We start from the raw sequence: 27,843 nt of genomic DNA on the forward strand, positions 1-27,843 counted from the left end.
ACTCACTGGACATTATGTACTGTAACAGCTAGCTACACAGATATACACATGGAGGACACCTAGCTTAGCGAGGTGGTGACAAGGACCCGCTAGACATTATGTACTGTAACAACTAGCTACACAGATATACACATGGAGGACACCTAGCTTAGCGTGGTGGTGACAAGGACTCACTGGACATTATGTACTGTAACAGCTAGCTATACAGATATGCACATGGAGTACACCTAGCTTAGCGTGGTGGTGACAAGGACTCACTTGACATTATGTAATGTAATAGCTAGTTACACAGATATACACATGGAGGACACCTAGCTTAGCGTAGTGGTGAAAAGGACTCACTGGACATTATGTACTATAACAGGTAGCTACACAGATATACACATGGAGGACACCTAGCTTAGCGTGGTGGTGACAAGGACTCACTGGTCAGTATGTACTGTAACAACTAGCTATACAGATATACACATGGAGGACACCTAGCTTAGCGTGGTGGTGACAAGGACTCACTGGACATTATGTACTGTAACAGCTAGCTACACAGATATACACATGGAGGACACCTAGCTTAGCGAGGTGGTGACAAGGACCCGCTGGACATTATGTACTGTAACAACTAGCTATACAGATATACACATGGAGGACACCTAGCTTAGCGTGGTGGTGACAAGGACTCACTGGACATTATGTACTGTAACAGCTAGCTATACAGATATACACATGGAGTACACCTGGCTTAGCGTGGTGGTGACAAGGACTCACTGGACATTATGTACTGTAACAGCTACCTATACAGATATACACATGGAGTACACCTAGCTTAGCGTGGTGGTGACAAGGACTCACTGGACAGTATGTACTGTAACAGGTAGCTACACAGATATACACATGGAGGACACCTAGCTTAGCGTGGTGGTGACAAGGACTCACTGGACATTATGTACTGTAACAGCTAGCTACACAGATATACACATGGAGGACACCTAGCTTAGCGTGGTGGTGACAAGGACTCACTGGGCAGTATGTACTGTAACAGCTAGCTACACAGATATACACATGGAGTACACCTAGCTTAGCGTGGTGGTGACAAGGACTCACTGGACATTATGTACTGTAACAACTAGCTACACAGATATACACATGGAGGACACCTAGCTTAGCGTGGTGGTGACAAGGACTCAATGGACATTATGTACTTTAACAGCTAGCTATACAGATATACACATGGAGTACACCTAGCTTAGCGAGGTGGTGACAAGGACTCACTGGACAGTATGTACTGTAACAGCTAGCTACACAGATAAACACATGGAGGACACCAAGCTTACCGTGGTGGTGACAAGGACTCACTGGACATTATGTACTGTAACAGCTAGCTATACGGATATACACATGGAGTACACCTAGCTTAGCGTGGTGGTGACAAGGACTCACTGGACAGTATGTACTGAAACAGCTAGCTACACAGATATACACATGGAGGACACCTAGCTTAGCGTGGTGGTGACAAGGACTCACTGGACATTATGTACTGTAACAGCTAGCTACACAGATATACACATGGAGGACACCTAGCTTAGCGTGGTGGTGACAAGGTCTCACTGGACAGTATGTACTGTAACATGTAGCTACACAGATATACACATGGAGGACACCTAGCTTAGCGTGGTGGTGGTGACAAGGACTCACTGGACATTATGTACTGTAACAGCTAGCTATACGGATATACACATGGAGTACACCTAGCTTAGCGTGGTGGTGACAAGGACTCACTGGACAGTATGTACTGTAACAGCTAGCTACACAGATATACACATGGAGGACACCTAGCTTAGCGTGGTGGTGACAAGGACTCACTGGACATTATGTACTGTAACAGCTAGCTACACAGATATACACATGGAGGACACCTAGCTTAGCGTGGTGGTGACAAGGTCTCACTGGACAGTATGTACTGTAACAGGTAGCTATACAAATATACACATGGAGTACACCTAGCTTACCGTGGTGGTGACAAGGACTCACTGGACATTATGTACTGTAACAGCTACCTACACAGATATACACATGGAATACACCTAGCCTAGCGTGGTGGTGACAAGGACTCAATGGACATTATGTAGACCTACTGTATCAGCTGGCTATACAGATATACACATGGAGGACTCCTAGGTTAGCGTGGTGGTGACAAGGACTCACTGGACATTATGTACTGTAACAGGTAGCTACACAGATATACACATGGAGGACACCTAGCTTAGCGTGGTGGTGACAAGGACTCACTGGACAGTATGTACTGTAACAGGTAGCTACACAGATATACACATGGAGGACACCTAGCTTAGCGTGGTGGTGACAAGGACTCACTGGGCATTATGTACTGTAACAGCTAGCTACACAGATATACACATGGAGGACACCTAGCTTAGCGAGCGTGGTGGTGACATGGACCCGCTGGACATTATGTACTGTAACAAGTGGCTATACAGATATACACATGGAGTGCACCTAGCTTAGCGTGGTGGTGACAAGGACTCACTAGACATTTTGTACTGTAACAGCTAGCTACACAGATATACACATGGAGGACACCTAGCTTAGCGAGGTGGTGACAAGGACCCGCTGGACATTATGTACTGTAACAACTAGCTATACAGATATACACATGGAGGACACCTAGCTTAGCGTGGTGGTGACAAGGACTCACTGGACATTATGTACTGTAACAGCTAGCTACACAGATATACACATGGAGGACACCTAGCTTAGCGTGGTGGTGACAAGGACTCACTGGACAGTATGTACTGTAACAGCTAGCTACACAGATATACACATGGAGGACACCTAGCTTAGCGTGGTGGTGACAAGGACTCACTGGACATTATGTACTGTAACAGCTAGCTACACAGATATACACATGGAGGACACCTAGCTTAGCGTGGTGGTGACAAGGACTCACTGGACAGTATGTACTGTAACAGCTAGCTACACAGATATACACATGGAGTACACCTAGCTTAGCGTGGTGGTGACAAGGACTCACTGGACATTATGTACTGTAACAACTAGCTACACAGATATACACATGGAGGACACCTAGCTTAGCGTGGTGGTGACAAGGACTCACTGGACATTATGTACTGTAACAGCTAGCTATACAGATATACACATGGAGGACACCTAGCTTAGCGTGGTGGTGACAAGGACTCACTGGACAGTATGTACTGTAACAGCTAGCTACACAGATATACACATGGAGGACACCTAGCTTTAGCGTGGTGGTGACAAGGACTCACTGGACATTATGTACTGTAACAGCTAGCTATACAGATATACACATGGAGTACACCTAGCTTAGCGTGGTGGTGACAAGGACTCACTGGACAGTATGTACTGTAACAGGTAGCTACACAGATATACACATGGAGGACACCCTAGCTTAGCGTGGTGGTGACAAGGACTCACTGGACATTATGTACTGTAACAGCTAGCTACACAGATATACACATGGAGGACACCTAGCTTAGCGTGGTGGTGACAAGGACTCTCTGGACATTATGTACTGTAACAGCTAGCTACACAGATATACACATGGAGTACACCTAGCTTAGCGTGGTGGTGACAAGGACTCACTGGACATTATGTACTGTAACAACTAGCTACACAGATATACACATGGAATACACCTAGCTTAGCGTGGTGGTGACAAGGACTCACTGGACATTATGTAGACCTACTGTATCAGTTGGTTATACAGATATACACATGGAGGACACCTAGCTTAGCGTGGTGGTGACAAGGACTCACTGGACATTATGTACTGTAACAGGTAGCTACACAGATATACACATGGAGGACACCTAGCTTAGCGTGGTGGTGACAAGGACTCACTGGACAGTATGTACTGTAACAGGTAGCTACACAGATATACACATGGAGGACACCTAGCTTAGCGTGGTGGTGACAAGGACTCACTGGGCATTATGTACTGTAACAGCTAGCTACACAGATATACACATGGAGGACACCTAGCTTAGCGAGGTGGTGACATTGACCCGCTGGACATTATGTACTGTAACAAGTGGCTATACAGATATACACATGGAGTGCACCTAGCTTAGCGTGGTGGTGACAAGGACTCACTAGACATTTTGTACTGTAACAGCTAGCTACACAGATATACACATGGAGGACACCTAGCTTAGCGAGGTGGTGACAAGGACCCGCTGGACATTATGTACTGTAACAACTAGCTATACAGATATACACATGGAGGACACCTAGCTTAGCGTGGTGGTGACAAGGACTCACTGGACATTATGTACTGTAACAGCTAGCTATACAGATATACACATGGAGTACACCTGGCTTAGCGTGGTGGTGACAAGGACTCACTGGACATTATGTACTGTAACAGCTACCTATACAGATATACACATGGAGTACACCTAGCTTAGCGTGGTGGTGACAAGGACTCACTGGACAGTATGTACTGTAACAGCTAGCTACACAGATATACACATGGAGGACACCTAGCTTAGCGTGGTGGTGACAAGGACTCACTGGACATTATGTACTGTAACAGCTAGCTACACAGATATACACATGGAGGACACCTAGCTTAGCGTGGTGGTGACAAGGACTCACTGGGCAGTATGTACTGTAACAGGTAGCTACACAGATATACACATGGAGTACACCTAGCTTAGCGTTGTGGTGACAAGGACTCACTGGACATTATGTACTGTAACAACTAGCTACACAGATATACACATGGAGGACACCTAGCTTAGCGTGGTGGTGACAAGGACTCACTGGACATTATGTACTGTAACAGCTAGCTATACAGATATACACATGGAGTACACCTAGCTTAGCGTGGTGGTGACAAGGACTCACTGGACAGTATGTACTGTAACAGCTAGCTACACAGATATACACATGGAGGACACCTAGCTTAGCGTGGTGGTGACAAGGACTCACTGGACATTATGTACTGTAACAGCTAGCTATACAGATATACACATGGAGTACACCTAGCTTAGCGTGGTGGTGACAAGGACTCACTGGACAGTATGTACTGTAACAGCTAGCTACACAGATATACACATGGAGGACACCTAGCTTAGCGTGGTGGTGACAAGGACTCACTGGACATTATGTACTGTAACAGCTAGCTACACAGATATACACATGGAGGACACCTAGCTTAGCGTGGTGGTGACAAGGTCTCACTGGACAGTATGTACTGTAACAGCTAGCTACACAGATATACACATGGAGTACACCTAGCTTAGCGTGGTGGTGACAAGGACTCACTGGACATTATGTACTGTAACAACTAGCTACACAGATATACACATGGAGGACACCTAGCTTAGCGTGGTGGTGACAAGGACTCACTGGACATTATGTACTGTAACAGCTAGCTATACAGATATATACACATGGAGTACACCTAGCTTAGCGTGGTGGTGACAAGGACTCACTGGACATTATGTACTGTAACAGCTAGCTACACAGATATACACATGGAGGACACCTAGCTTAGCGTGGTGGTGACAAGGACTCACTGGACATTATGTACTGTAACAGCTAGCTACACAGATATACACATGGAGGACACCTAGCTTAGCGTGGTGGTGACAAGGACTCACTGGACAGTATGTACTGTAACAGGTAGCTACACAGATATACACATGGAGTACACACCTAGCTTAGCGTTGGTGGTGACAAGGACTCACTGGACATTATGTACTGTAACAACTAGCTACACAGATATACACATGGAGGACACCTAGCTTAGCGTGGTGGTGACAAGGACTCACTGGACAGTATGTACTGTAACAGCTAGCTATACAGATATACACATGGAGTACACCTAGCTTAGCGTGGTGGTGACAAGGACTCACTGGACATTATGTACTGTAACAGCTAGCTACACAGATATACACATGGAGGACACCTAGCTTAGCGTGGTGGTGACAAGGACTCACTGGACATTATGTACTGTAACAGCTAGCTATACAGATATACACATGGAGTACACCTAGCTTAGCGTGGTGGTGACAAGGACTCACTGGACAGTATGTACTGTAACAGCTAGCTACACAGATATACACATGGAGGACACCTAGCTTAGCGTGGTGGTGACAAGGACTCACTGGACATTATGTACTGTAACAGCTAGCTACACAGATATACACATGGAGGACACCTAGCTTAGCGTGGTGGTGACAAGGACTCACTGGACATTATGTACTGTAACAGCTAGCTACACAGATATACACATGGAGTACACCTAGCTTAGCGTGGTGGTGACAAGGACTCACTGGACATTATGTACTGTAACAGGTAGCTACACAGATATACACATGGAGGACACCTAGCTTAGCGTGGTGGTGACAAGGACTCACTGGACATTATGTACTGTAACAGCTAGCTACACAGATATACACATGGAGGACACCTAGCTTTAGCGTGGTGGTGACAAGGACTCACTGGACATTATGTACTGTAACAGCTAGCTACACAGATATACACATGGAGTACACCCAGCTTAGCGTGGTGGTGACAAGGACTCACTGGACATTATGTACTGTAACAGGTAGCTACACAGATATACACATGGAGTACACCTAGCTTAGCGTGGTGGTGACAAGGACTCACTGGACATTATGTACTGTAACAGCTAGCTACACAGATATACACATGGAGGACACCTAGCTTAGCGTGGTGGTGACAAGGACTCACTGGACATTATGTACTGTAACAGCTAGCTACACAGATATACATGGAGGACACCTAGCTTAGCGTGGTGGTGACAAGGACTCACTGGACATTATGTACTGTAACAGCTAGCTACACAGATATACACATGGAGGACACCTAGCTTAGCGTGGTGGTGACAAGGACTCACTGGACATTATGTACTGTAACAGCTAGCTACACAGATATACACATGGAGGACACCTAGCTTAGCGTGGTGGTGACAAGGACTCACTGGACATTATGTACTGTAACAGCTAGCTACACAGATATACACATGGAGGACACCTAGCTTAGCGTGGTGGTGACAAGGACTCACTGGACATTATGTACTGTAACAGCTAGCTACACAGATATACACATGGAGGACACCTAGCTTAGCGTGGTGGTGACAAGGACTCACTGGACATTATGTACTGTAACACAGCTAGCTACACAGATATACACATGGAGGACACCTAGCTTAGCGTGGTGGTGACAAGGACTCACTGGACATTATGTACTGTAACAGGTAGCTACACAGATATACACATGGAGGACACCTAGCTTAGCGTGGTGGTGACAAGGACTCACTGGACATTATGTACTGTAACAGCTAGCTACACAGATATACACATGGAGGACACCTAGCTTAGCGTGGTGGTGACAAGGACTCACTGGACATTATGTACTGTAACAGCTAGCTACACACATATACACATGGAGAGACACCTAGCTTAGCGTGGTGGTGACAAGGACTCACTGGACATTATGTACTGTAACAGCTAGCTACACAGATATACACATGGAGGACACCTAGCTTAGCGTGGTGGTGACAAGGACTCACTGGACATTATGTACTGTAACAGCTAGCTACACAGATATACACATGGAGGACACCTAGCTTAGCGTGGGTGGTGACAAGGACTCACTGGACATTATGTACTGTAACAGGTAGCTAGTACAGATATACACATGGAGGACACCTAGCTTAGCGTGGTGGTGACAAGGACTCACTGGACATTATGTACTGTAACAGCTAGCTACACAGATATACACATGGAGGACACCTAGCTTAGCGTGGTGGTGACAAGGACTCACTGGACATTATGTACTGTAACAGCTAGCTACACAGATATACACATGGAGGACACCTAGCTTAGCGTGGTGGTGACAAGGACTCACTGGACATTATGTACTGTAACAGGTAGCTACACAGATATACACATGGAGGACACCTAGCTTAGCGTGGTGGTGACAAGGACTCACTGGACATTATATATTGTAACAGCTAGCTACACAGATATACACATGGAGTACACCTAGCTTAGCGTGGTGGTGACAAGGACTCACTTGACAGTATGTACTGTAACAGGTAGCTACACAGATATACACATGGAGTACACCTAGCTTAGCGTGGTGGTGACAAGGACTCACTGGATATTATGTACTGTAACAGCTAGCTACACAGATATACACATGGAGGACACCTAGCCTAGCGAGGTGGTGACAGGGACCCGCTGGACATTATGTACTGTAACAACTAGCTATACAGATATACACATGGAGTACACCTAGCTTAGCGTGGTGGTGACAAGGACTCACTAGACATTATGTACTGTAATAGCTAGTTACACAGATATACACATGGAGGACACCTAGCTTAGCGAGGTGGTGACAAGGACCCGCTGGACATTATGTACTATAACAACTAGCTATACAGATATACACATGGAGGACACCTAGCTTAGCGTGTTGGTGACAAGGACTCACTGGACATTATGTACTGTAACAGGTAGCTACACAGATATACACATGGAGGAGACCTAGCTTAGCGTGGTGGTGACAAGGACTCTCTGGACATTATGTACTGTAACAGGTAGCTACACAGATATACACATGGAGTACACCTAGCTTAGCGTGGTGGTGACAAGGCCTCACTGGACATTGTGTACTGTAACAGGTAGCTACACAGATATACACATGGAGGAGACCTAGCTTAGCGTGGTGGTGACAAGGACTCACTGGACATTATGTACTGTAACAGCTAGTTACACATATATACACATGGAGGACACCTAGCTTAGCGTGGTGGTGACAAGGACTCACTGGACATTGTGTACTGTAACAGGTTGCTACACAGATATACACATGGAGGACACCTAGCTTAGCGTGGTGGTGACAAGGACTCACTGGACATTATGTACTGTAACAGCTAGTTACACAGATATACACATGGAGTACACCTAGCTTAGCGTGGTGGTGACAAGGCCTCACTGGACATTATGTACTGTAACAGGTAGCTACACAGATATACACATGGAGTACACCTAGCTTAGCGTGGTGGTGACAAGGAATCACTGGACAGTATGTACTGTAACACCTAGCTACACAGATATACACATGGAGGACACCTAGCTTAGCGTGGTGGTGACAAGGACTCACTGGACATTATGTACTGTAACAGGTAGCTACACAGATATACACATGGAGGAGACCTAGCCTAGCGTGGTGGTGACAAGGACTCACTGGACATTATGTACTGTAACAGGTAGCTACACAGATATACACATGGAGGACACCTAGCTTAGCGTGGTGGTAACAAGGACTCACTGGGCAGTATGTACTGTAACAGGTAGCTACACATATATACACATGGTGTACACCTAGCTTAGCGTTGTGGTGACAAGGACTCACTGGACATTATGTACTGTAACAGGTAGCTACACAGATATACACATGGAGGACACCTAGCTTAGCGTGGTGGTGACAAGGACTCACTGGACATTATATATTGTGACAGCTAGCTACACAGATATACACATGGAGGACACTTAGCTTAGCGTGGTGGTGACAAGGACTCACTGGACATTATGTACTGTAACAGGTAGCTACACAGATATACACATGGAGGATACCTAGCTTAGCGTGGTGCTTGCAAGGACTCACTGGACATTATATATTGTAACAGCTAGCTACACAGATATACACATGGAGTACACCTAGCTTAGCGTGGTGGTGACAAGGACTCACTGGACATTATGTACTGTAACAGGTAGCTAGAATGGTATACACATGGAGGACACCTAGCTGAGCGTGGTGGTGACAAGGACTCACTGGACATTATGTATTGTAACAGGTAGCTACACAGATATACACATGGAGGACACCTAGCTTAGCGTGGTGGTGACAAGGACTCACTGGACATTATGTATTGTAACAGCTGGGTACACAGATATACATATGGAGTACACCCAGCTTAGCGTGGTGGTGACAAGGACTCGCTGGACATTATGTACTGTAACAGGTAGCTACACACATAGACACATGGAGTACACCTAGCTTAGCGTGGTGGTGACAAGGACTCACTGGACATTATGTACTGTAACAGGTAGCTACACAGATATACACATGGAGGACACCTAGCTTAGCGTGGTGGTGACAAGGACTCACCGGACATTATGTACTGTAACAGGTAGCTACACAGATATACACATGGAGTACACCTAACTTAGCGTGGTGGTGACAAGGACTCACTGGACATTATGTACTGTAACAGGTAGCTACACAGATATACACATGGAGGACACCTAGCTTAGCGTGGTGGTGACAAGGACTCACTGGACATTATGTACTGTAACAGGTAGCTACACATATATACACATGGAGGACACCTGTCTTCGCGTGGAGTCAATCAAAGACCCATTACAGAGGATATACATGTACAGCTAGCCACACATATATACACATGGACGTATTAGAGGACATGAAGCTTTTGGTAGTGTTAACAAGGACCCATTACAGACGATGTACAGCTAGCCACACAGACTTCCACATGTACGTATTAGAGGACATCTAGCTTTTAGAGGACATCACGCTCATGCATTAACACCTAGCTACACGTGATGTACTAATTCAATCTTCACCTGTAGCTGCACGTGATGATTTCACTCTAAACGGAGCATCTAGTTACACGTGATGCACACATTCACTCTTCACTGAACACTTACCTACACGTGACATACTGATAGACTCTTCACCAAACACCCAGCTGCACGTTACATGCAGTTAAACTTATCAGTTTAATTGAAAACTTGGCTTCAAGCCAGATACAGGTGGAGTGATAATGTGACACCGTGCTACTTGGGACACGGAAGCAACCCTGTCAAAAAACAACCAGCCACACTTGAGAAGCATATCCACTCTTCACTAAACACCTAGACCGTTAGTCTGTCGGTGAACCGTTCACTGAACGTCTTGGTTCCGTCACATGTTCACAGGAGTGAACGCACCACTCAAACCCCAGCTGAAGCTACACGTGGCGTGCAGGTGAACCAAATACTAGGAGAAGAGATATTTGTCTGCCGCTTCAAACATTAATATACTATCTGCTTTAGTTACATATTACGAACTAAAACATTACTGCAAATTGGACTTAAGTGAGTATGTTATTACGCAGCTTTTAGCAATATTCCAGCAACATCACGGCGGGGGCCACCAAAAATCGGTCACACGCTTTGTACCCATCGAATCCGGGCCTTCGGCGTGACGAGCGAGCGCTTTAACCACTAGGCTACCCCACCGCCCCAGAATGTACTTAAGCCTATATGACATGTGGAGAGAATAAATAGGTAAGTGTCACTCAGGACAGTTTTGCCATTGCATCCTTCTGCCTTATACTGCCGTTAAAAAGAGCTCAACTTTATTCCCGTTATAAACACTTTAACTAAAATATTTAACAAGTGGTCGGGACCAAAAGTCATTTCGTGATATCCGTTAGTTCGTTACAAGCGGAGTATATTGTACTGGCATGTAAGGTTATTACAGTGAGTGAGTGTAATTTTACGCCGCTTTCAGCAATATTCCAGCAATAACACGGCGGGGGACAGAAATGGGCTTCACACATTCTACCCATGTGGGGGACCGAACCCGGGTCTTCGGTGTGGCGAGCGAACGCTTTAACCACTAGGCTACCCCGTCCCCCTAAGAACATAATATATAATTTGTGTAACATGCTTATCTTAGTAAACAAGCATTACGTTTCAGTCGTCATTGTCAAAACAATCCAATTCAATCAGAGGGACGCCTGTTGGTTAGCGGGATTTACGTAACGTGTAGGCCTGTACTTACCAACCAACCGCCACCCGGTGTCATCATGTCACAGGACACCTTAAGCTTTGCATCTCCACTCCCTGGGTTAATGGTGTAGAGGCCGTCCATGGTGCCGTATTTGTATGCGTCCGAGCAGTCTAACAAACAAATGTATTTTACAGTCCACACTATCACACATAATAGTCATATGCATCGAGCTTTTCAACAGATTGCATGCATAAGGTTAAGCTCTACGTGACCATGATGAAGATGGTGAAACGCAACTTTGAACGTATTCACACAATTCTTTCAAATATACCACTATACGATGATCACTTAATACTCAAGGCTGACATTGATAACAAGAACAACAGGTTACTAGAATTGATCATGGTAATCGGCGCATTGCTTTTCGGAAGAGTTTGATCGACTAATGACCCGGAAGATCCGGGTTGGAATTGATCCTCAGTCCCTGCTTGTTGAGGCACTAACGGGAACGGGTGGTCAGGCTCGCTGACTTGGTTGACACATGTCATCGGTTCCCAATGACGCAGATCGATGCTCATGCTGTTGATCACTGGATTGTCTGGTCCAGACTCGAATATTTACAGATCGCCGCTATGTAGCTGGAATATTGCTGAGTGCGGCGTAAAACTAAACTCACTCATTCACACTGATTATATCATGCTGATCTGGGTCCCGATCCATAAAGCGTTCGTAACTTTACGACCTGTCGTAACTTTATACTTTATCATATGCTTAAGAATGGCATAGTGCTAAGAACGTTTTGTGAATCGGGCCTCAGGTGTAGTTAATGTGGCGTCAGAAATAGTGTGAGTGAGTGAGTGAGTTTAGTTTTACGCCGCACTCAGCAATAGTCCAGCTATGTGGCGGCATGAGCCTCGATCTACGTAATTCGGATACGATGACAAGTCAGTGAGTCTAACCAACCGATCCCGTTATGCTTTCTTATAATGGCAACTTGAGAATAATAATATTCGCCAGAATTATTCGAGGATCTTGCTAATGAATTGAGTAAACTTTCAGGATCAATAGTTTGGGGTGGAGACTGGAACGTGGTGCAAGATTATTACAATGATACTTATAATTATGAACACAAAAATAACCAAAGGCACATGACAAAATACTTGATATCAAAGAGCAATTAGAGCTGGTCGATCCTTGGAGAATACTTAATCCTGACACTAGGCAACACACATGGCGTCAACTCATTCCTTGAAAGCAAAGTAGACTTGACTACTTCTTAATTTCTGAGGATATTCTCTCTCTAGTAAAAACTGTATCTATAGGAATAACTTACAAATCTGATCACTCATATATTACGCTCGATTTAGACCTTAAACCAACTGAAAGAGGCCCTGGATATTGAAAATTCAATTCTAACTTACTGCATGAAAAAGATTACGTAAAACTGGTAAAAGAAACTATGAAAAATACTTTGAATGAAGTCAAAGCATTTGGGACTACTGATGATATTGCCTATATGACTTTCAAAATGAATGACCAGTTTGTATTTGAAATGTTAAAAATGAGAATAAGAAGGGAAACAATAGCCTATACAATAAAACAAAAAAAGTCCATTGACAGAGAAGAAAAAACACTTGAAAATGAGATTAATAAGCTAGAATCAAATTATGACATCCTTTCAAATGATAAATAAAACAAGGAAACTTTGGAAACCATTCGAACAGAAAAAATAAAAGGAATTATATTTAGAAGTAAGGCAGAATGGTATGAAGATGGTGAAAAGAAATTATATCAATAAGCATATGAAAGAAAAACTTGATACTAATGACAAGAGTGTAACTAGCATTGGTGATATAGTTGTTGAAACTTCAAAATATTACATAAACTTATATAGTAGCCAGCATGATACCAACTGGGAGTACTATGCCCGCCAGTTTACCAATATTGATGTCAAATTAAATCAGAATGAGAGAAACAGCTGTGAGGGTCCTGCCACACTAAATGAATGTGCCTCTGTTTTAAAATCTATGAAAAATCGAAAGAGTCCAGAATCAAACGGTTTTTCAGCAGAATTCTACAAGTTCTTCTGGATAGACATCGGAATTATTCTCCTTTGATCTATAGAACATGCTTTCTATATTGGAACTTTGTCAAATTTTCAAAACCAGGGTATAATACCCTGCATTCCTAAAGAAAACAGAGACAGGCGTTACCTAAAAAACTGGCGCCCAATAACTTTATTAAATGTAGACAAACAATAGCTTCTGGAGTAATAGCAAATAGAATCAAGAATGTGTTCCACCAAATATCATAAGCAAAACGCAAACGGGCTTTCTTAAGGACCGATTCATTGGGGAAAATACTAGAATATTATCTGATATAATAAATTACTGTGAACTACACAAAAAGCCAGGGCTTCTTATAACAGTAGTTTTTTAAAAAGCCTTTGACACTGTAGAGTGGCAATTTATAGATAAAGCACTGGAAGCATTCAATTTTGGACCTTCTCTCAGACAATGGATTAAATTGTTTCAATATAATAGTAACAGTGCAATAATAAGCACAGGGCACATTTCAAATTATTTTAATCTTGAAAGAGGCTGTAGACAAGGCGATCCTATCTCCCCCTATCTATTCATCATTTGTGCAGAATTATTTTCCATATCTATTAAGAATAATACTTGCATAAAAGGTAGAGATGTTAATGGTGTTGAATATCTAACCTTCCAATATGCTGATGCAAATTTCACCTTAGAAGTATCACAGGAGGGACTCTCGGAACTTAACTTGGAACATAACGCGTCCGGTTTAAAGATTAATTGTGACAAGACCAAGGCTTGGACTGGTTCAAAAAAGAATTCAAATGAAAAGCTTTGTCCCCATTTGCCTTTGCAGTGGTCAAAAGAACTTTTTAAAATTTTAGGAATAAATTTTTCGACAGAGTTGAAACAAATGGTTTCTTTGACTTTTGATAAACAAATAAATAAAGCAAGACAGATATGCTTTTCCTGGTCAAAAAAGATTACTAACATTAAATGGCAAAATAACAATTATTAAATCACAAATAATCCCTTTATTTACACATCTATTTTCAGCCCTTCCATTGCCAGATAAAACCTTCTTTAAAACGCTAAACTCAATCTTGTTTAAGTCTATTTGGAACGGAAAACGAGATAAAATTAAAAGAAGAAAGTTGATGAATGATCATTCAGAAGGAGGTCTTGGCATGGTTGATGTTGAAGCTTTTGTAAATACTTGAAATTGAAGTGGATAAAACGCCTGACACAAAAAGATGGCTTATGGCAACACTTGGCACGATGGTAAACCTAGAAAATATCGATATCCTGATTTAAATCGATAGCATCAATTAAAAAAGCTAATTAAAGACATTAAGAACGATTTTTGGAAAGATATTTAACTATTTATAATAAGTTGCAAACTTCTTCTGAGTTTAGGAATATTGACGAATTCAGAAATCTCCCCTTCATGAGTTTTGTTCCTTATAAAGATTTTAAACTACACATCAAATGGTATCAGTGTGGAATTAGATATATTCGGGACCTATTGTCTGATTCAGGACACTTAAAAGAATTCAATGTATTAAAACACGACTTCAGATTAAATGATAATTTCATTTCTTATTTCAGACTGATAGGTTTCATACCCAACACATGGAATAAATTATCAAAAGATAACCCGGTTAACAGAACAAATTTAAATATTAATTGTAAGATTCTCAGGGACATTATTTCATCACTAGATTGTAAATTTATTTATAAACTGATTCGTAATGATGAGGGTATTTGTTCTCATCAAGATCTTACTTCTAAATCGAACTCAAAGTTGGATGCACATATATCAGATACTTACCTGTCCCAATGTTTTATTACAATACGAAATTGTGTTGAGGACAGAAAGACACGGAATATCCAATATAAACTCATCCATCGTATCATACCATCAAAATAATTTCTTTACAAAATAGGATTGATAGAGGATAACCTTTGTACATTTTGCCAATCAGAAAGTGAAACACTAGAACATTTATTTTTTTCCTGTCGAAAAGTTCAAACAATGAAAGTAGAACCAATTTAAAATTAGACTTAAATATGAATAATTTCCTTCTTGGCGATTCAAAGTTGAGTATCCTTGAAAACCACCTTTTATAAAAACCGAGCTTTATATTCAAAATTGTTACTACAATAAGACTATTCCCATATTTACCCAATTATTACCGCTAATAAAATATCATCACAACATAGAGAAATTCATTTTTGGAGGCAAGACCAAATTTGCGGAAAAATGGGCCCCTTTACTAATATAGATGGACGCAAACCAATGTTTGATCATACCATCCGTTCTCGCCTCTATTTTCTTACTTTCCTATATCCCCATACAATTTTCTTTGTACTTTATTCATACACCCACTAATCATGTCATCTCCCATCCAAACTAGATTCTTTGTGAATAAAAGTATGTTTAAACCATCAAAAAAACATAAAAACCCAAAAAAAACCCAAAAACCCAAGAAAACAAAAACAAAACAAACTTGAGAATAATATGAATCCTATATCTTGTTTCCCTCGCTGTCATAGTGCTGGCATATTGCCAAAAACGTTAGCTCACTCGCTGGCTGTAGCTAAGTTTGTATTTGGAATGACAAATTTTATTCAAATAATGGAAATTATTCTGTATAATACTACGCAAAGGAAACTAATGGATGGTTTATATTTAATTTGAATGTTTTGCCTTCAAGTTTTTCTCAGTGTTGAAATAGTGGAGTAATTAAAAAAATATGCCTAGATCAACACAACACTCTTTCAACACCGTCTATTGAAACAGACATTTACAAGCACCTTAATATATTCATTAAATCTTTCACTTGACCAAAAGCAGTATATTTCAGAACCAATTAAGGTTGTGAAGTGTTTATCCACCACTTCTTATTACGTAGGAAGCAAGTGGTCTGCAGCGCCTCCAAAACATGTTATACGATAGTTGGTTATATACGTGTTCGGTTTTAAGTCCTTTACAGTGATATCTCCAGTACAAAGCAAACGAGGGGTTTCATGCACAAGTCATGTTTGTGATTAATAGGTCATTGGCCGAAGCATTTAATTGTACAACTAATCTCCAAGTTTCAGGTGAAGTGCCAGAAAGTGATATATATATGATGGATTATATATCTATCTATATATACATTTATATATATATATATAATTTAGATAAACATTGTTACAAATAAAAATACATATGTATATGTTTCGTAACTAGAAAACTGCGTTTTCACACATAGCAATTGTTGTTCTAGTTACCATGGATATGAAAAATTAATGATATTGCCCAATCTGAAGGAAGCGTCTCCTTCAGCCCAGTCCTGACAAATATGGCCGCGCCCAGGCAACAGTGTACATCTGAGTCTTTTATATCGGCTTCAGATGTTTCTCCACGTTAATCAATCACACACAAATATTCTCAGGAAATAGCAAGTATACTAGGTGGAATATTTTGAAAAAACTATTTTCTCCTCACCTAAAACTTGTACCCCTTGCTATTTTAGAGAGTTACAGTACAACAAGAAATTATTGAGAATTTAAAGATTGTAATTTCTTTTTTTTTCACTCATTACTCACGTATTAAATGTGAATATTAGCAGAACATAACTCCAGATTCAAAGACAGGTGGACAGTTATAAGTATTTTGTCAAGTCACCATGGGCAGCAATGCAGGCTTCAATGCGGCGGGGCATACTACTGATCAAAGAAGTTAGAAAGTCGTGGTCAATGCTGTCCCAATATCGGACAACCTCTTCTTTCATTTCAGCAATATTTGTCAGATTTTTCTTATTGACACTTTCCTTCATAAGTCCCCCAACATTTCTATTGGATTTAGGTCAGGGCTATAGCTTGGCCAATCTAATAATGTCATATTTTGGGTCCGAAACCAGGCCTGTGAATGCTTTGAACGATGTTTTGGGGCGTATTAGGAAACAGCCATACAGAACTTTCATCTGAGAAAATCACATTGTCCCAGTTAATATTTCTATGCTGTAAGCACCAGTTCAACCTTCCCTCCTTTTGTTCAGGTTTCATGATCGGTGATGGAATTCCTTGACTTTTCTCCCGACTCATTGCATTCAGCTCAGTTCTAATTGCCTCCTTACAGACAGCCACAGTTCCTCTATCAATCATATCCAGCCTTAAGTTTTCTAAACTCCTTCGTTTGTTTTTAGAAACAAGAATACCAAGCCGCCTCCTGTCACCGACAGTCAATTTTCTGGGCCTACCTGCGCCTCCCTGGTGCACAATGCCATATCCATTTACAATACTTTTCAAAACACGATAAACAGTGGACAAAGGGATGCCTGTTCTACTTGAAATCACTTTATCTGATCTGATGTCCTTGTTATAATACTCTAAAACCAACTTCTTCTTCTCTAAATCATCCATACTGAGGATCACTGAAATGTCGTCTGCTAGCAAGTAAACAAAGGGGGATAACTCTTCACAAACTAATGAAAAAGGATTAACGGAGTTGTCTCTCTTGAATGAAACCAAGCACTTGATAGCTGGTCAAGGTTGTTTATACTAGAAATCCAATTAAACATATTCCTACAATTCTCAATAATTTCTGGTCATACTATAAAATTGTTTCTGTCAGTACAAGGACTAAAGTCAGTTTTGATTATTTTGAACTTCCAGTGTATTATTCCATTTTATAACCAACGAGCGCGAAAATATTGGGGTTCATATTTTTCATACAATGCCTTAGGGCAAAATATAACTTTGTCATTGTGACGTGACGTCATGAACAATGCTATGACGTCACGCTTCTTCTAATGACGTTGCGTTCTACATGCGGCGAATGCGTGTAGCCAGCCTATGTTAAAGTAGATTTGGGTTTACTTTCCTCAATTTGACGACTTCGGTAATAAATAGAATACTATTTTCGTGCCCATATCATACTATGTTTACTACACTCATGCCTAAATATCGGTATTTCAACCTTTAGGCACTCGTGTCGTAAACATAGTATGACATGGGCACTCATCTAATATCCTCTATGTATTTTTACTTTGAACACATATACACGCATTTGTTTTCACCATTGTGAGACCGTCACTTTACTTCTACGACTAGGGGATATTGAACAGTAAAGATTTAGTCGTTTTAAAAATACAATATATTGATATCAAACATTGATCGAAATCAAATGAGGCCCAAAACATTAATCTGCGACAGAAGAAATCAATTTAATGATAGCAATACCTTATGCTTTTGTCCAAAATAGAAATAGAAAGTGTGCCGATAAAACATATACTTTGTATTGAGCTAGAATATTGCTATGCATTATTGATGTCTCTATGTATATGCTATGCATTATTGATGTCTCTATGTATATGCTATGCATTATTGATGTCTCTATGTATATGCTATGCATTATTTATGTATAAGCTATGCATTAGTCTCTATGTATGTATGTATGTATGTATGTATGTATGTGTGTGTATGTATGTGTGTATGTATGTGTGTATGTATGTGTGTGTGTGTGTATGTATGTATGTGTGTGTATGTATGTATGTGTGTGTGTGTATGTATGTATGTATGTATGTATGTATGTATGTATGTATGTATGTATGTATGTATGTATGTATGTATGTATGTATGTATGTATGTATGTGTATGTATGTATGTATGTATGTATGTATGTATGTATGTATGTATGTATGTATGTATGTGTATGTATGTATGTATGTGTGTATGTATGTATGTATGTATGTATGTGTATGTATGTATGTATGTATGTATGTATGTATGTATGTATGTATGTATGTATGTATGTATGTGTATATGTATGTATGTGTGTGTATATGTATGTTTGTATGTGTGTGTTGTGTGTGTGTATGTGTGTGTGTGTATGTGTATTTGTATGTATGTATTAGCAGCAGTGGTGCATATGCAAAAAAGCCGTGCCCCAGAGACAGTTCACACAGCTTCTATTTATTTGATATTTAACGTCGCACTCAGCAATATTCCAGCTATATTGCGGTACACACAGCCAGCAGGCCGTCTGGCCAAAAGAAATAATTAAGAGTGAATCATTTTATTTACGTGAGAGATGCATATAGGATCGTATTGCTCAATATCAAGACTTTCAGGACTGTATTTACCTCAGGAGGAATCTAGCAAGTAAATACAGAATCAATAAAATTTCTCGGCACACAACTACAATGTACCAGAATCGGCCATTGTTTGTCTACTGCACTGAACGTAAGAACCATCTGAAATTGGCTATACAATATGTTATTTTTTGCACTAGGTTTTCTTATTTATACTTTATGAGAAGACAATATTTAAGCGTGGATTGGATTGGATGAAACGGATACTGTCATGGCAACGCCGGTAAATAAAGAGCTCCACTTGCATCGTGATCTCTGTTACAACCCATTTGCTGTTACTATGTAAATATCCTAGAATTATAAACACGGAGGTTAAAATTGTTTAAAACCTTCAAAAGAGTCCATTTTGTATTGCATTTTGAAAATGAGTTCTTGTATAAACATTATGACATTTACGGGCTGTTTTGAAATGTACGTGAGACGTAACTAGCGATATATTACTATTTGATTAATGATACGCAAAATCTTCACATTCTACCTATTGCCGTACATACAAAAGCAAAATAATCCAAAAAATGATAAATAATGAAAATTAGTTCTATAGTCTTTGAATCCGGTACCGTGGAGGTCCGAGTTAGAATTGATCTTCAGTAACCCATGCTTGTCGTAAGAGGCAACGAACGGGTGGTCAGGCTCGCTGACTTGGTTGACACATGTCATCGGTTCCCATGTGAGCAGATCGAAGCTCATGCTATTGATCACTATATTGTCTGATCCAGACTCGATTAATTACAGACCGCCGCCATATAGCTGGAATATTGCTGAATGCGGCGTAAAACCAAACTCAGTCACTCAGTCAGGTTTTACGCCTTTGTTAGTGGTATTCTCACATTTCAAAAAGGGCCACAATAAACTTAGTCTAGTTATATTACACTGTGTAATTATTAGATTTCAACTTCACCATAGACTAATCATAGTAGGTCTGAGGTGACTTTGTATAATGACGCCCTGAATATGTAATACAGGAACTACTCACTACGATGTTTAGTTTCAAAATTGGCACAATCCACAATGTAAACACTGGACCCCCAGATGGAAGTTTGTCTCCAATACGTAACATTTCGGACATAAATAAGTGAGCTTTAAGCAATATTCCAGCAATACCACCTCGGGGGACACCAGAAATGGTCTTCACACGTTGTACCCATGTGGGGAATTGAAGCCGGGACACTTTAACCACTTGGCGAGCGGACACTTTAACTACTTGGCTACCCCTACCCCTCAAAAAACACAACAAAAACAACAACAAAAAACAAACAAAAGTAACAAAAAAACGCCCCAAAACAAAACAAACAACAACAACAACAAAACAACAAAACAAACCAAAACAAAACAAAACAAAACAAAACAATGAAAAAACACAACAACCCCCCCAAAAAACCCAAACCAAACAAACAAAAACAAAAACAAACAAAACAAAAAAAAAACAAAACCCCACAAAACAAACCTTTAATCCATCCATCCATCCATCCATTCATTCATTTATTTATTCATTTATGGTCACCTATACATAATCAAGTCTGGAACCACAAACCCAAGACCATTTACACACCACACACTATTTTCAGGTATTGGCATTTGGGGCTATATATTATACAAACAATTCATTAACGGACAGAACTACTTACAATTAGCGGGTCAATATTCAGCACTTACATTGATTCACTCTCAGACCCATATCAATACGAGATTAGTCTGTAACATAACCCCCTCAACCGATCTTAATGATCATATTAATAAATAAATATGTCATTAAGTAGTTTTGTGACATCAATTCGTTTTATGGATGTGAAATGTCAGTAGTACAGGAACGTCAAGGGAGGCGAAATTCTTAACTGAAAGTTGTATAGATTTCTGTATGCCCTAGACCACCACGACAGTTCAGGTTGGTATGATATATTGATTTGACATAATAATACAGTAGAACACGGATATAAAGAACTCCAAGGGACCAAGAAATTTAGTTCGCTATATCCGTTGTTCGTTATTCACATTTGACTGCCATCTTGGATTGTAGAGATGTAGACATTCACAGACATTACCTATATCATGTTGATAAATATGAAGTTTATTTTTATAATAAAATTGAAATAATACCACTACAACTTAAATAAGTTTATTTTTTAATGAAAATGCAAGCTGACATTGATAATGTCCAGATAAACCACGAAAGAAAAACCTTTAGCGATTTTTTTTCCATTTGTGACATGTCATAACATGCCCGTGCCTTTTTCTTTTTATATTTTCATTTTTATGTAATCAGGCTTTCCGTTCGTTAACATGACACAACAACTGGAAATACCTCCGTTTTCGCAGCTTCGTATGAATAACATGCGAGGCGAATCGTGTGGTGTCTGTTATCGTTCGACAGCTCTGGAAAATCAACAATATCACTGTACCCTTGCCGAGAGTATTTTCACAGTTGTTAAAAGCGATTTTATTGGATAAAGATTGGTTTTCTAATGACGCTTTTTCGTCACAGTCTGCTTTAAGGATAGTTATTGGTCAAAATCAGACACGTGACCTAAGGCAGCCAATCATACGAAGGCAATGGATACCGTCCTCGTCAACGAAAACTTTTGTTTTTCATAACGTTGTGGCCGATTATTTGGCCTGCGGTGTTGAATGGGTTAAACACAATATGTTTGTTTTGTTGATTAATTAATGACCATCAAACAATGTTGATTCACCGCCAAGTTCGCTAATCACGTCGTTAATTGGGTCTTGGGGGTAGTAAATCAGTTCGCTATAGCCCTTAATTCGCTACTCACGAGTTCGTTATTCACGTATAACTGTTGACGGGACTTTTAAATTTGTTCGCTATATCCGTTTGTACGCTATATCCGTGTTCGCTATAACCATGTTCTACTGTACCAACACGATAGTGTTATTGGTTTATCAATATAAAGACTATTTAGAGCAATAAAGATATCGTTCAAAACGCTCTCTGAAAGTTCCGTCCTCAGGACTAGTTACACATTATATGGAGGTTGTATATGACTCTTTGCCCTCAAAATGTATGGTAACCCTGTGATTTGGTACCAAAAATACATTAACAACAAGTCTATTGATTAGATTAATTAGGACTTATCAGTTCCATTTTGCAGATGCCTTGATCATGAGAGTCATTGCGGAAAATTAATTATATGACATTATAATATACACAAAGAACTTAAATAAGCACCCCTTGTATTTTTGCAATGATATGTTTTCAACACGTAAATAAAACTTCTCGTGGTGACCACGATGGAAAACATGAGGCCAAGGTCAATACCCAGTGTAATCTCCATGTGACCGTATCCTCATACCCCCTGTCAGCCTCCTGGTCCTCTGAAGGGGCAGTCTACGCGATTCTTCGTGTAAAGCAGCTTCCAATCGGGCCAGGTTAAGTACAGGAGGATCCCTTTGTTGCACACGACGACCAATCATGTCCCAGATATGCTCCAAAGGTTTAAGATAGGGGCTCCTTTAATCTTGAGATATGTCACGGGGTGCTTAACTAAGGTCTTTGTGTATGTAAGGATTATAATTGGCCATATATAGCGCTGAACTCCACGAAGCAGGGACATGCTCTGAGCGCATACAACATGATGAACAGTATTACCCCGGATAACCCAAGCTGCCTGTGAGGCCCTAGAAGCTTAACAGTCATATGACTTATCCCACCGGGTTCCCATTTTCTGCTGGGTGAACAGAGGCTATTATTATGACTGAAAGTGTTGAAAGCTGTAAACAGCTGTATATCCCCAAGCATCAACAAATTTATCGTTAACACACAACCATGGGGTATTTTCTTGTATGGAAGGCAAACGTCTCAAATTTAATTTGGGTCGAATACTGAAAAGATATGTATTTAGTATTTTAATATGTATAAACAACATAGATGCCAAATATTCTTCTATCGTCGCTCAACAGCAAGGCATACACACGCACGAACGCACGTACATACACGACATATCCAATCATGTTCAGCAAAGCAGAAATGTTATTTTGAAACGCAGTTTGTCATATCGATCGTTCCCGATTGAGGATATCTGCAGACGCGTGGGAAACAACTACAGATATACACCATTGTGTCGAAGTTGAAGGGACCTACGCACATACTTCGAGTTATCCGATGTTCGACACAATCGCAAAATATTGACTGTATAGGGAATACGAAGTGACCAAGCTTCAGATTTCAGTGAGTGAGTGAGTTTAACGCCGAGTTTAGCAATATTCCAGCAATATCACGGCGGGGGACACCAGAAATGGGCTGCACACATTGTACCCATGTGGGGAATGGAACCCGGGTCTTCGGCGTGACGAGCGAACGCTTTAACCACTAGGTTACCCAACACCAGAAATGGGCTGCACACATTGTACCCATGTGGGGAATGGAACCCGGGTCTTCGGCGTGACGAGCGAACGCTTTAACCACTAGGTTACCCAACCGCCCCTTTTGATTTGAGACAGATGTACGATCGACAAAACGGTGTTTGATGGATCTTATACGTTAATGTATATTAACGATATTATGAAAGGTAGGGATGTTTGACGGATATTATAAGTTGTCCACTGGTCTCGAGGGGGACATGGGCTGATGTACCCTCGATGTTTGATTATGTTCCCTGAGCCCGAATCTTCGTGGAAAGGGCGAAAGGGAGTGTTATTGGGTAGAAAATGCGTCCCCAAAAACATCAGAAAATTACAACAAATTCATCATTTAGCATGGAGTACCAGACGACAAGAAAAACAAATTTAGAGTTATCTTCCTTCCATCGATTTGCATTCGCAAAACATAGTTAATTTCCGTACATCATACGTGATTCAATGTTATTCTAGATAAAGAATTACTACTACGAAGTACCAAATGAGTTTGGCATTCCCAGCGGGGTACATAAACAATGTTACTCGCTTGTAAGCAGGGTACATTGAAAATAATAGAAGAGCGCTCAGTCAATCAGAAAACGACATTTATGTGTGAGGCAAGATAATATGCAGTGTTTGACTGTACTCTAGTCAAAAACATTGACTAGTACATCACAGTTACATCGTAGCATCGTTACAGAACATCAAAGAGTGGTCCTTATATGTCAGTTTAACTTGAAGATAATGAGAAAATTGTTTGACACATCTATTACCGTTTCCGGGTCATGCAAGCATTCGCTGTCAAACGGATTTAATAGTATGCTAATTATATCGTCGTGGTCATGTTTTTTTCATACTAGTGGTGATTACATCACATACGGTTATCCTTGTACTTACAGAGATATTGATGTTTTTCCTCTCATCTGACAATGACATGTAAAATATTTTCAGTTTAGAGGATCGTCAACCTTCGCACGGGTATGCATAGACGGTCGTGTCGAAGTTAAGGCACTTAGGTAAATTCTTTGAGTTATCCGTGGTTAGACACAACCGAAAAGTATACGAATAAAGAACGAAGACGAAGGGACCAACCTTAAATTCGACACAAAGATGTTAGACTGTGTGTATTTAGCGAAGTAAAGTTAAGTATAAAACTTAACACTAGTTTATGCTGACGTCGAGATAAGTGCGCCATGTAAGATTTTCGTACTCTGATTATAAGAGATTATAACTAAAGGTGTGTTATCACGACAATGAGAGAAAGTTTGACGGATATAAATGGAGGATATTATATGAGTGCCCATGTCATACTATGTTTACGACACGAGTGCCTAAATGTTGTATTTCCCTTGCGAGAGCGAGAGATATACCGATATTTAGGCATGAGTGTCGTAAACATACTTAAGTATGATATAGGCACGAATATAATATTCTATTTATTAGCGCAGTCGTCAAATGGAGGAAAATAAACCCAAATCTACTTTCAAACACAGGCTGGCTGCCCGCCGTCGGCGCACGTAGAAAGCAACGCCACATAAGAAACGTGACGTCATAGCATTGTTCATGACGTCACGTCACCCTTACAAAGTGATATTTTGCCCTAGGGCATCGTATGAAAAATATGAACCCTGATATGTTCGCCCTCGTAGGTAATAATATAGTTTATCAACACTATAAGATAATGTACGACGGATATTATTATCTCTATATATTCTATCAAGACAATGAGAGATGCAAAACGGATCTTACCGTCCTGGTCACAGTATTTATAATATACCCATCCGTCTCCAGGCACTACGTCTTCAGTCGACATGGACCGGTTAGAGCTCCCTTGGCAAGTAAGAGTTCCGGTGTTGTAGAAGAACGACATGCACCTTGGGTCTCTGTAGCAGTCCCCAGCACATTCCGCCACCCGCTGCCTTTTCCCTCTGCTCCACAGTGCACCCAGGGAACTCGTGGACCCAGCCAGGGAAGGTTCTGGACAAAAGTTGGCTCTTTCCAGTAGGACGGACGTGGCGGAACCAAGAAACCCCAGCATGAGCATCACCTTTATACATGCCATGTTCTTCTGGAGAAACTCTGGAAGGTTAAAAATGTCAAATGTCAAACAGCGCTAATGCTGTGATACGGTAATACAACATGCTGTAATATATGGAATCCTGGAAGGGACATTGTCGCGTTGTCGCATTGTCGCGTTGTCGCCCTCTCAAATACAAGCAAAATGAAGCAAAATTAACAAAAACGCGACACGCGACATCGCGACAATGCGACAAATGGGCGAAATGTCGCGATGTCGCGTGTCGCGTTTTGGTTTATTTTGCGACAATGCGACATAGCGACAATGTCCCTTCTCGGATTCCATAGTAATATGTTCCTGGTCTCACAAAGAAGGGACTCTTAGCTTGTCATTGTCAACATAGTGGGCGAAGATGAATTTGACTTCATTTTGAGTTGTCCATACCATAACATTAGCAGAACTAAATTCATTCCAAAATATTTTCATCACTATCCTTCCCGGGAAAAACTACAACTTGTCTTCAACAATTGTTAATATTTTGAAAGGACTCGCATTATATTTGAAAATAATCTTTATATAAAATGATTCTTATATTTTGCAGTAACATGTTTTCATGTGTTATAGAAACAGAATGATCATTTATTGTACACTATACTACTCTGCATATGATATCCTTGTACCTATCAGAAATAATTCACGTACATCTCAGTAAACATTCCACACAGAACTTTGTATTTCAACACAGTTGGTAATCTTGACCACGAGGCCTCCAATACTGAATAAACACTTAGACTTTGACTCTTGTCATTGTGAATTCTCTTGTTGAGGACATGATGTCACACAGTTACTTATGTAAATTGTTTCGCGCTACCAAGTCAGCAAAATAAGCACGAAACATTGTCAATTCCATCTACAAATGAAGGTTTTCAACACACAAATGCTTGAAAGATAACTTACACGAGGTCTGGATGAACACAGGTCTAAGCAGCATTCCAGCTATATCACACCGGCGACAGGTGAAACGGGTGACATACTTTGTATGGATGTGGGAATTGAACCCAGGTCTTCGGCATGACGACCAAAAGCTCTGCGATAGTGATTGGACCAGTGTTGATGCCACAGAGATCGTGTACCTGTGAACCAGTCTGGGTGAGAGGAGCGGCGAGCTCCTACTCGCAAGCTTAGATCTTGTAATCTCCTTCACGTGACACTGAAGACAGCCCGCAACAGCTAACCCTGTTGTGGAGGCACGCGTTATACATAATAACACTGTGGGTCCATCAATATCATAAGTGCTACAAATACGAGATTTCGAACAAAAGCAATTTTCTATGTTCGATTTATTGACAACACTGTTTAACACACTCCGTCACCTCTGTGATCAACCGGAGGATTGATTGTAGCGCCACGATAATGTCTCCAACGAAAGAAGGACTGCTTCCTAGAAGTGTCTTCATTATGTAATTTGATG

General features: G+C 40.8%; 1 protein-coding gene across 2 annotated transcripts in view; it reads right to left on the reverse strand.

Moving 5' to 3' along the window:
- Positions 1-27,608, reverse strand: part of LOC124257157 (microfibril-associated glycoprotein 4-like) — a 40,897-nt gene extending 13,289 nt beyond the window's left edge. The window contains exons 1-3 of one of the 2 annotated variants that reach the window (XM_046691154.1): positions 27,330-27,608; positions 26,105-26,434; positions 11,878-11,996 (exon numbers count right to left, since the gene is read on the reverse strand). In XM_046691154.1, the coding sequence (XP_046547110.1) occupies positions 11,878-11,996; positions 26,105-26,417 (432 nt within the window). In that variant the 5' untranslated portion in view covers positions 26,418-26,434; positions 27,330-27,608. Of the gene's footprint in view, positions 1-11,877; positions 11,997-26,104; positions 26,581-27,329 lie in introns of those variants that run through there. The other variant, XM_046691153.1, reaches the window with a different exon arrangement.
- Positions 27,609-27,843: the final 235 nt, after the last annotated feature.

The sequence above is a fragment of the Haliotis rubra genome, unplaced genomic scaffold (assembly GCF_003918875.1).
Source record: "Haliotis rubra isolate DU_JTF1 unplaced genomic scaffold, ASM391887v1 Scf65, whole genome shotgun sequence".
Classification (NCBI taxonomy): domain Eukaryota; kingdom Metazoa; phylum Mollusca; class Gastropoda; order Lepetellida; family Haliotidae; genus Haliotis; species Haliotis rubra.